The sequence below is a fragment of the Condylostylus longicornis genome, unplaced genomic scaffold (genome assembly GCF_029603195.1).
Source record: "Condylostylus longicornis isolate FDR11 unplaced genomic scaffold, ASM2960319v2 ptg000080l, whole genome shotgun sequence".
Lineage (NCBI taxonomy): Eukaryota > Metazoa > Arthropoda > Insecta > Diptera > Dolichopodidae > Condylostylus > Condylostylus longicornis.
In genome coordinates, this window is record NW_026578048.1 from 3,310,832 (window position 1) to 3,322,256 (window position 11,425).

The 11,425-nt window shown below is 24.7% G+C and overlaps 2 protein-coding genes across 4 annotated transcripts; one reads left to right on the forward strand and one right to left on the reverse strand.

The window, feature by feature from the left end:
• The first annotated feature begins 1,301 nt into the window (after nt 1–1,301).
• LOC129613103 (axin) lies at nt 1,302–7,178 on the forward strand. 2 transcript variants are annotated; one of them, XM_055527029.1, is made up of 10 exons: nt 1,302–1,649; nt 1,741–1,973; nt 2,078–2,902; nt 4,384–4,521; nt 4,718–4,814; nt 4,878–5,012; nt 5,105–5,354; nt 5,415–5,559; nt 5,666–6,061; nt 6,298–7,178. In XM_055527029.1, the coding sequence occupies exons 1-10, from the start codon at nt 1,557–1,559 to the stop codon at nt 6,422–6,424; spliced, it is 2,439 nt and encodes an 812-aa protein (XP_055383004.1). In that variant the 5' UTR covers nt 1,302–1,556; the 3' UTR covers nt 6,425–7,178. The 2 variants fall into 2 exon arrangements, with proteins under 2 accessions (XP_055383004.1, XP_055383005.1); XM_055527030.1 differs by lacking the exon at nt 4,384–4,521.
• A 2,109-nt stretch (nt 7,179–9,287) lies between these two features.
• Nucleotides 9,288–11,100, reverse strand: LOC129613104 (suppressor of fused homolog). Of its 2 annotated transcripts, XM_055527032.1 has the most exons (5): nt 11,054–11,100; nt 10,840–10,993; nt 10,702–10,778; nt 9,784–10,641; nt 9,288–9,720 (listed from the first exon to the last, which is right to left on the reverse strand). In XM_055527032.1, exons 2-5 carry the CDS (start codon nt 10,958–10,960, stop codon nt 9,412–9,414), a joined length of 1,365 nt encoding a protein of 454 aa, XP_055383007.1. In that variant the 5' UTR covers nt 10,961–10,993; nt 11,054–11,100; the 3' UTR covers nt 9,288–9,411. The 2 variants fall into 2 exon arrangements, with proteins under 2 accessions (XP_055383007.1, XP_055383006.1); XM_055527031.1 differs by having other exon boundaries at nt 10,840–11,075.
• Between the last annotated feature and the right edge of the window lie 325 nt (nt 11,101–11,425).

Below are 11,425 nucleotides of genomic sequence, written 5' to 3' on the forward strand. Positions count from 1 at the left end.
ATTGAATTTTTGAAAGTGATGTATAAGTGAGTAAAATGAAAATTAAAAAAATGACCTACTTGCAAAAATTGACAGTTCGAGTAGTTTACGATTGAAATATTTAAATATTTCATTTTTAACAAAAATTTTTAAAATGCAAAAACGAACTTAATATCAAAATAGAGTGAAAAGAGAAGTAAACTAGGTATTTTGAAAATATGGAACAATTCTTTAGGCCATTACAGCTCTATTGAACATAATAACTCATTTTTGCAAAGATGTTGGATAATCACTTAGATGTTGGATATCACCTCAAATGAAATTCTAACATTATATAATGTTATTATTATTTATATAATGCTATACGCATATGGCAACACTTTCTCGTTTGAAATAAGTACAAATCTAATATGTCTCACCGTAGCTAGACATTTTATTTCGACATATTCTCATAATTTACATAAATGCTTCTAAACTGATTTGCAAGTTCAACTCATTTTTATGAACGAGCTGTAATTGCCACTCTCATGCCAGTTTTAATATTTTTTTCTTTGTTGAGAAGAAGAATGGATACCTAGTGGTATGCTTGTAGTATATTCTTGTTTTTTGGTGCAGTATTACAATTAATTTCCTCGTCTTAACATTGCTTTCAATAAATTTTTTTTTTAATTTTATTAATTTCAAAAATAAAATAATATATATAAATATATTATATTAAAATAAAAAATATAATTAACTTCTTTTTTTTTTATTTATTTACAGGCCTTGTGTATGATTGCCTTTTTAATAATAAATTTGTAACCGTGTTATTTTTGTAAAATAAAACGTTATTATTAATTCAAATAAAAACAAAAAAGAAAAAATTTTTTTTTAAATTTATTAATAATTAAATTTAATCCCATTTAAAAAAAAATAATAGTATTAATATTCGATATATTATTAATAATTGTTGTAATTTTTCTTAAAATAAAAATCAAAAAAAAAATTAAACGAATTGATAAAAAATAATAAAAAAAATTCTTTATGTGATCATCTCTACACCCTCATTTTGTTTTCAATTGTAATTAATTGATTCTATACATTAAATATAGTTTTTAATTTAAAAAATAAATAAAAAAAAATATTGACCAATTATTGTTATTCAAAAAATAAAAAAGAAAAAAAAACAGACAAAAATATTTATAAAAAAATTATTTAATTAAACCCTTTAATTATTTCTATTGTTCAATTTATTAACCATTCGGAACAAAATTTATTAAATTAAAAAAGAAAAAAATTAAAAACTTTTTATTTCTTTTATTTTCGTTATATAATAAGTAATCCGTCTTAATTGAATAAAAGCATAAATTGATAACGAAAGTAATTATTAATTCAAACATAATAATTATATAAAAACGCATATAATAACAATAATAATAATAATAAAATTAAAAATTAAAAAGTAGAAAAAAAAAATTAATAAGCAATATTTATTTAAAATAATTACATAATTACAAACACAAATATACGTAACATACTCAAAAAAAAAAAAAACAGAAGGCTAAAAATAAATACAAAATAAATTGAATAATCAGGGCATGAGCCATACTCCTAAAAGTAAAAAAATTGATGATAATGAGTGCAGCGGGCCAAGACCACCAGTACCTGGGGAAGAATGCCGATCTAAGAAGGTAATTTAATTATTGAAAACAATAATAGGATAAAGAGTAAACAGAAAAAATATTAATTAATAAACTTTTTTTAATTTTAATTTTTACAAAGATGACCGAAGGGGTTCCGGAATCTTCAAGGAATTCACCACCATCTTATTTAAATTGGGCTCGTACATTAAATCATTTACTAGAAGATAGAGATGGGGTTGAATTATTTAAAAAATATGTGGAGGAGGAAACCCCAATGTATAATGATTATTTAAATTTTTACTTTGCTTGTGAGGGTCTTAAACAACAATCCGATCCTGAAAAAGTCAAACAAATTATAGGAGCAATTTATAGGTATTCAAAATTATTGTAAATATTAAACTTTCTTACACATACATATTTTCAAAAGGAAACCAGAAAAAACGAATACAAAACATTATTTTCTATTTTTATTTTAGATTTCTTCGTAAAAGTACATTACATGTTTCGGAAGACCTTAGACGTACAATAAAAGCTGGCTTAAAAAATGAAATTCAACTTAGCCCAAATATATATGATTCTCTACAGTATAATGTCGAAGATGTTATACGAGAGAAAATTTATCCAAATTTTATATGTTCTGATATGTATTGTAATTATGTGCAAAGAATGTCCGCAATACAACAGGAAAGAACATTTAGCGGAAGTGGAGGTGGTGGTGGTGGAACAACAACTGGAAGCGGTAGTTCTGGTGCAAGTAGCGTAGCTAGTATAAGTTGTGGTAGTGGTAGTAATGTTGCTGCTGGTATTGTAACAACAAATCCAAGTGTATCAATATTAACAACTATTAGTAATATAGTATCAACAATGTCACCAACACATACTGTTGCGGCAGCAATTGGTGCTGCAACAACAAGTAGTGGTATTAGTACAAGTGGTGGAGGTGGTATATTACCATCTGGTGGATTTTATGGACCATCAACATCAGCTAGTTCGAGTGGTTCAATTAGTGCAACAGATACATTACCACGTAGTTCAACATTACCAACATTACATGAAGATACTGAATTATCAATGTCAGAAGATTTTGAAACAATAAGAATTTGTACAGAAATAAGTAGTCGTAGTGTTGGTGGTGGCGGTGGCGGTGGTAGTGGTATTACAAGTGGTAGTGTTGCTGGTACTAGTGGAACGATTCCAGGTGGTAGTAATAATAGTAGCGGTGCTGCTGATATGCCATTAAGATTAACTAGAGATTTATTATTGGCTACACAAAAACGACGTTTAGAAATTAGGCCACCAGGGTAAATTTTTATTTTTAATTATGTATATTTTAGAAAATTAATTTTAATTTTATAAGTTTTTTTTTTTCTTTTAAGTTAGAGATAGATTTTAGAGAATATTTTTTTTCTTATTAATTTTTATGCTAGTATCAAACATAAATTTTTGTTACTTTTTTTTTAAAAGGTGCGTACAAAATTTTATATTATAAATGATAAAGATGCAAAAATTTTCACATTTTCTTTACTGCAAGCGGCAACTGGTTTTTCTAATAAATTAATTTTTTTTTTTTTTGTAAATGATGCCTTTTTGTCGCTTCAAAATATTAATGCGTTTAATTATATAAAATATTTACTCATTATACATGCATATATAATTTGCACATCTATATCTTCTTTGCTAGTACAGGTTTAAAGCTCTTTTTCTTTTTGGTCATTGTTTTTTTTAAAGAAAAATAAATATAAGTTAAGGATATAACACTGCTGTTAAAAAAACACATATTTAAGAATTTGATATTCAATCTTCTAAAACAATTGCTAAAACTGAAATGTTCTTTGAAATTATTTCTTAACTTAGATCACAAATTATTTATAATTTGCTTCATAATTAAAAATTTTCAATATTTTAATTCAATTTTCAATAAAGTTTTGTTGGTTTTGTTTAACTTAACCTTATCAAAAGTAAACAAATCACATACATAATTTCTTTGGTTTATAAATATGTTTGTCATATGTTAATTATTTTAAATTTAATATAACAATTAAAGAATATTTATCGTATTTTGTAATTAAATCTCTTATTAATTATATATACGTTCCTTCTTCAAAGAACTAAACTCATGTCATCAATCAACAGAGGTCTGTCTCCTATTATTCTACATGATTTTGTTACTTTAATGGATAAAATAAATCCAAGTTATTTGAAGTTCTCAATTCAAATAACAAGATAATAACTTTTTGCATTATTCAATTTTTCGACAAAATAAAATTCTAATTGTACCTTAAGCTGAAAGTTAGTCAAAAAATTAAAGATTTGTTTGAAATATATAAATACATATTATTAGTATTTGTAAATAATTTGTTTTTTTTTTTTAATTTTTAATTAAGTATAATTTAATAATTTAATTTTTATTTTCTTTAATTTTCAATTAAATACATTTTTTTATTCTTTTCTTTTTTTTTTATATTGCAAATTTCCTTTGTCACGATTTCCGCCTCATTTGCACAATCATCCTACATTCTTATTATTATTAATTTATTTTAATAAATTGTGTATTTTGTATTTCATATTTATTAATTTTGTGTGCTTCAAAAAAAAAAATTCAATTTACTTTGCTGAATGTTTTTTTATTTTAATTTTTATTATTTAATTGCATGTTCATAACATCCATTGTTACACAATTCACTTAATAACATTCCCGTTTCCAAATTGTCCTATAAAAATCAAATCTTCCCAATTTACAAATCCTTTTTACAACATAAACAAATAAAAATCCTGCATGCAGAGCCCATGGTTATATATTTAAAGCAAATCCACAAACAATTTCATATAATCCGTGTTCACGAATTGATTCAGAACGTGCTAGTGTTAGTTCTGGCGGAAGAACTGATTCTGATACAATGTCTTTATCAAGTTGTTCAATGTAAGTTTTTTAATTTTTTTTTGTTTTATTTTCTTTTATTTTAGTTTTTTGTTATGTTCACATAATTTTTTTTTTTAAATTTTATTTTAAAAATCAATTTTTTTTACAGTGTTGGTTTGAACTTGTCGATAAATAAGTTATTTAAATAAATCTATTCATTACAATTTTATTTATTTTTGTTTTATTTAACAAACAGTGATGGACGGCCATTTGTTTCGAGAAGGCATAATACATCAGAAAGTAAAGCGATTCGGCAAAGTGCTTTAGTTAATAAAGAAACAAATCCACTACAGGTTAAAAATATTTTTAATGAAATTAAAATTTAACATTAAATTTGAAAATATTTTATATTTCAGGTTATTCCTAGAACACAAAGATTACATTCAAATGAGCATAGGCCACTTAAAGAAGAAGAATTAATTGCCTTATTAATACCAAAATTAGAAGAGGTGAAAAGAAAACAAGATATTGAAGAGAGAGCACGAAGTGAGGTAAAAAATATAAATACATATATATTTTTCTTCAAATTAAATGTTTTCTCCATATATAAAAATATAAATATTTTTTGTTTTAATTTTTTTAGCGTTTTTCGGATGACTCAACATTAACTGGTTTCGCTAGTGATAGAGAATTAGCTGAAGTTATACGACAAAAATTAGCTTTAGAAGAGGATAATGATCAGGATATATTAGATCAACATGTTTCACGTGTTTGGAAAGACTTAACACCGCACAGATCACCTGGTACAGTATCGCCATGTCCCCCATTACCGTCAAGAAGGCGGACTACTACACAAGATTCTGGGATGTTAAGTGATTGTGCTATGAGTACAGGTAATTTTTTATTTTTCAGTACATTATAAAAATATAATATGAATTTTGTTCTGTTTTTAGGGGGGCATTCAATGCGACATTCAAAATCAATGCCTGAACATAGTTCCTCGTTGAAGAAGCTTACTAATAAATGGCCTTCAACGAATACAGATAGTGGAATTAGTTTATTTTCAGCGGATACTCTTATGAAGTACAAAGATACCAGGTAAATATTTATAGAAAAGAAACAAAAAAAAAACATTTTCGTATAAGAATATCATCTCTTCATTTCATAAATATTTTAAATAACTTAAACAATTTTTTTAAAATAGTTCAAGACCTGGTTCAAGTACAGCCTTTCAACTTGAAGAGGCAAAAAGAAGACTGGAAGACGAGACTAGAAGATCTCGTCGTTACCCACAACCACAACAACAACAACAGCAAACGCAGCAACAACAACAATTATTTAGTAGCAGTAGTAGTAGTTTACTCCCAACAATATCACAACAACAACAATCAATGAGTAGCAGTAGTAGTGGAAGTAGTAGTTTGCATCAATTACATCAACAGCAACAAATACCACCTCCTTTACCAGCAAAATCACATGAGACCACAACGGTTGTATTTTCTTTTTGTGATGAAGAATTTCCATATAGGACGAAAATTCCTGGTACTCAACCAACGTTAAAACAATTTAAAGATTACTTACCTAAAAAAGGCAATTTTAGGTGTGTTAGTTTATCAGTTTAAGAACATGTTTTCAAATAGTAAACAAAATAATCGTAAAATTGTTGAATTGCATAAATTTTAAGTTTCACGAAAATATTTACATATGTATTTTCGAATTGAAATTTAATTTTAAAAAAATGTTAATATTTACGCATTTAAATGTTTTGAAAGCATCACAAATGAACTCAAAATTAAAATTTTTTGAACCAACATTTATTTTAAATTATATTTTTAGGTTTTTTTTTAAGACTCACTGTGAAGATCCCGATAGTCCGGTTATTCAGGAAGAAATTGTTAATGACTCAGATATTCTACCATTATTCGAAGGTAAGGTTATGGGTCTTGTTAAGCCATCCGATTAAGTTTTAAGTTCTCATTAAAGAAAAAATATATGTTTTTCATTTTGTAAGTAATTGTAGATTAAAAACAAGTAATGATTAATAATAATTATTTAATTGATAATTTAATAAAACAGAAAATGCAAGTAAAAGCATTAAAAATAATCTTGTAGTCAGTTTTTATACTATTTTTATTAAATAGTAAATAAAATTAAAAAACAAACAAAAATTAAGCAAGTTAGTATTAAGAAAACAAAAAAAAAAAAAGTTAAAAAATTAGATCGAACAAAAAATTAATGTAAAAAATTTTATACATTTAAATCAAAAGAATTTAAGACAGAAATACAGTAGAATCTAATTTTATTGAAAAAATTTTTTTGGACAATAAGATCCGTTAGCAATCAGTAAGCCTAATTACACAAGAAAAAAAAAAAAAAACAATTTAAAATTAAATAAACTTGATCGTTTCACGAATTGGCTTATACAAATTCTATTTTAATATATAGAATTCAGGCAATAGGCAAATTTTTCATTAAAAACTAATTATAAGCTATTTGAAATATTCAACATTGCTTAATTTGTATGTAATGAAGCTTAAATTAAAGCTTTACGGGTCTATGATTCTTGAAGAGATTTTATATTCTAGAAAATTATTCTAAACCAAAAATATTAAATCAAATTGGGAAAATAATAACTGATTCATTTTTGTATATTTTATTTTTAACTTTTTAATTTTGAAAAAGTTTGAAGACAATTTTCTAATCGAACTCATATATACCCTTTTAAACCCTTTCTGAATCTGAATTCAAATTCATTTTAATTTGTTTTAATTAAAGCTATCTGTTATTCAAAATTTTGATTCCTTCAATTTTCATTTTTGATCAAAAACAAAAGTTTCGTTCCTTGCTTTTATTTATAGTGCAAGTCTTCAAGACAGCTCTTTTCATACCCAAATCAATCTATCTAATAAATGAATTGAGTATGGGCAAAAAAACTATTTTGCGATTTTAGATTTTTGGTTTTGAATTCTGTTTTCGAAAGAATATAAGCTCTAAAAAATTATTTGGTTTTACATTGAAAAAACGTTTTTAAAAAAAAAAATCTGCTTTCGTTTTCCGCTAATATTTCTGCGTTTCTTAATCAAATGACGAAACATTTTATTATTTAATTTTAAATTATCTTGTATTATGAATTAAATGTAATTAATTTAAAAATTAATATTGAAAAAAACTGAAAAACAAACATACATAAAAACGAATTTTATAAAAAAAAAATTTAATATATCAAAGAAAAGAGTAATGGAAATTAAAGAAAAAAGAATAACATTTTATAATTAAATTATTGTTTTATAATTTATGGAAGAAGCTACTAAAGTTGTAATAAATTAATTCCGTTGAAAATGAGCTCTTAAATTGGATTTTATGTAAAAAATATTTTATTTCATACTTTTATTCTATTGTATTTATTCTATTGTACTGTACTGATAAGTTAAATATTATTCTTTTAAATTTTTTTAAATTGAAAATATTGAAATTTAAATTTTTGTCCTAAAATTTAAGAAATGTATTTTTATTTTTAAGTTGTATATGAGTTTTTGTTTTATAACAGGAACATTTAAACCACAATTAATTTCAAAACTTATTTTATACGGGATTAATTTACAACACTGTGTTAATACAATTGGTGCTTGCCGATTTCTCTTATTTTATTTAAGGGAAGTCTTAAATAATATTGTAGTTTTTTTGTTTCCATCATAAATATTATATTTTTGTTTTGATGTAAATATTAAATAAAGTAAAAGTTAAAAGTTCATATTCTTTTAAATAATTTTATATCTTCCCATAATTATTTAACATTTTCATTCCATAATTATTTAAATATTGTGATATTTTCTTAAAATAAAAAAAAAATTTAAAATGACAATTAATTTCAATTAGTTAATAATTATTGTTTTTCATCTTGTTCAAGAAATATCAAACAAAAATTTTAAGATTATCACTTCAAAAATGTAGAGCACAGAATCTTAGCTACTTTTAATTTTAATAGGACTCTATATTTATTAAATATAATTTCTTTATTTTTTTTTTGTACATAAGCACAAAATAATACTGTATCAGCTGAAAAATATTATTGAACTCAGATCCAATTATGTATATTTCGTTTCTGAAAGTTTTAATAGAAATACATTAATAAAAATTAATCAAAAATATAAAAATAATCCTTAATTATTTTAAGAATATATCACAATTTTAGGTGAAATGTTATTCATTTTTTTGCACGTTTGTAATATAAATTTATAGCTCTTTCTTATTTGGTAAAAGAAACTTAAATTTTTGTGGACTGCCTGCAATATAAATATCATTATATTGAAAGATAATTAAAATAAGAAAAATAAAAAAAAAAACGAAAAAAAAAATTAATTGAAAAAATAAATTGTATCTTAAAAAAATTTTTTTAAGGGCACATGAAATTACTGATTAAAATACGTATATTTATTTTATATAATATTTTATACAAAAAGTGTATTTTTAAATAAAAATAAAATTTTAATTTTATTTAAAAAAAAATTCTTTTATTATTAACTATTTTTATTGAATATTCCTTAGAAAATATTGTAATTTATTTTTTCTAAAGAAAATTTTACTAATAAATTATCTGTAGCAAATTATTGAGACGATGTACTCGAATTACATTTATTATAGGGCGAAACTTTTGGACAGTTTCTAAGAATTTGAAAAACTTGGAGCATGCACTTCGACTCCACTTATATTTAAACCCTAAAATAAAATAAAATAAATAAAAATTAGTGTCAATTTAAAAAAAAAAAAGCAACGACAAATTTTTATATTTCATTTCTTTTAATAAAATCATTTTAGTTTTTATAAAAATAAATTTAATATCAAATTCTTAACTAATATAATATGGAAGCTCTTACTTTTCGAATATGTATTAAAAATAATGAATACATAAATGCAATAAATTTAAAATTTAAAAAAATTAAAAATATATTCTTATGAACTATTTTTTAGAGTATTATATGGTATAGGATTATCAATGATAACTTTTAAGTTTTTGTCCGGCCATTCAAATTCTCTTCTTTCTGTTAATTCTTTACTTGTATCAATGGTTTGAAATGCCTCCATCATTCGTGGTACCAAATCGTCTGTGATCATTATTTGTACCCAATATCCAATTACACCATATGGATTTGATTTATTTACAGAACCACCAGTTACAGATTCACCTAGTATAGTAAGTGCAAGATTTTGTGCTTTGAACGTAAAGTGACGACCATGTCGAACTCTATCTTTTATTGATAGCTAAAAACAAATTTTACAATATAAATGGTATGTACTTTTCCACTAATATTTTGCTAAACTTACCAATAAATATTTTGCAGCTGAAAATGCTAAAGTTATTTCTATACCATCTAAAGGAACTACATTTGCTGTTAGTGGTTGAAAATTAACTGGGCAAGCATCTTCTAAAGAGTTACTGATTGACATTGACTGCAAAAAACTGAAACTTTCGTTTGTAACACTTAGATCCATTAAACATATCTCTTTTGTGTCTGGAAATTTATTATTCTCATCAGATAGACACTGTTCATTTAAAGCATCTGAATCAATTTCAGTCTTAAATTTTTGTTTGTGTAATTCTCTAAATGTAAACTCAGCGTTTATACCAGCTAAATCCGATCCTTCTTTCTCTAAATCATCTTGTAATTGTTGGAGTGTTTCGGGAAATAGCTCAAACAAACTTTGTGTTCTATATACATTTGTTATCAGCCATTCGCCGCCAGTAGTAACGTCCCTTTTTAAGTAATTTAGAATTCCTTTTCCATTCCAACGTGATGCCTGCTCCAATTCCTCTTCAGTAACACCAACTATTTGACAAAACTGTACTGAACCAAAAGGGGTCTCTGTCATATTAAGCTGAGGATCTTCTGCTATTAGTAAATGCTGTATTAATGAAGATGTAGAATTATCTATAGGTTTCCGCCATGGAACATTATCTCCAACACAAAAACGATTTCCTGTTTGAAAACAATATCTAGCTAAGGCTTGCAATAAATTTGCCGGCCATGTTGGTGGTCTTTCATCGTTTGGATTTTTAAGAAGTCTAAATGTTAGTTCGAACCCCATGCCAGACAACGGATAATCTGATGTTTCCGAGTTTTGTTCTCGTACATGAACTCTTCCATCACCATGCAAATCTGACAATCCGAAACTGATATAGTGCTAAAAAATAGAAATCAATAATGAAAGTAGGAATTACTTTTCGAAATTTCAAAGCTGTACCCAATGTGGTAAAATACCCATTTCAACATTTCCTCTATTATTGTACATGCTTATATAATCCAAAGGGTCTTGTCCTCCTAGTTACATAAAATATGCATTAAAAACTTCAAGTTTTAATTAGTTTTTATTATTATTTACCTAACCAATATTTTAAAATCGTCGTCACTTGCAATGGATTTGGCTGATCTGGATAAATTCTGTGGCACTGATCAATGAGTGTTTTAAGGCCAGGTGGAATTGATGTTGGCTGTTGTTGCATGTTTTACTTAAAAGCTATAACTCAAAATAAGAACTTAGTTACAAAAAAAAAAAATTAAAATAACTTTAAAAAATTTGAGACAATAATATTTACAAAGCAAATCGTCAAATAAAATTTTCATAAAACTGGCAGCACGCAAACATATTAAAATAATTTATAGTGAATAATGTCAAAGTGTTGTAACAAGAGAGGCAAGTTGAATGACACAATATAGTGACATATTTCGGCAAAAAGTAAAGAATATTTAACATGCTTAGTTTATTGTCATTCATTTTTTTTAAAAAAATACCAAAAGTTTTTGTGGCATTAAAAAAATTAAAAAACATAATAATGTTTTATTTATGCTGATTTTGTTATTAAGTTATAAAAAAATATGTCCAATATAATGTCACAATGCGATGATAAAACTAAATGTGTGCACATATTTCACATCAAATGTTACAGTGCTCTTTCTACATATGAATA

Coding starts and splice junctions, on each gene's coding strand:
- LOC129613103 (XM_055527029.1), top strand. CDS start 1,557: ATGAGCCATACTCCTAAAAGTAAAAAAATTGATGATAATGAGTGCAGC. Junction 1,974..2,077: donor ATTATAGGAGCAATTTATAG/GTATTCAAAATT, acceptor TTTTTATTTTAG/ATTTCTTCGTAAAAGTACAT. Junction 4,815..4,877: donor AAGAAACAAATCCACTACAG/GTTAAAAATATT, acceptor TTTATATTTCAG/GTTATTCCTAGAACACAAAG.
- LOC129613104 (XM_055527032.1), bottom strand. CDS start 10,960: ATGCAACAACAGCCAACATCAATTCCACCTGGCCTTAAAACACTCATT. Junction 10,779..10,839: donor GATTTTAAAATATTGGTTAG/GTAAATAATAAT, acceptor TTATGTAACTAG/GAGGACAAGACCCTTTGGAT. Junction 10,642..10,701: donor TGGGTATTTTACCACATTGG/GTACAGCTTTGA, acceptor TCTATTTTTTAG/CACTATATCAGTTTCGGATT.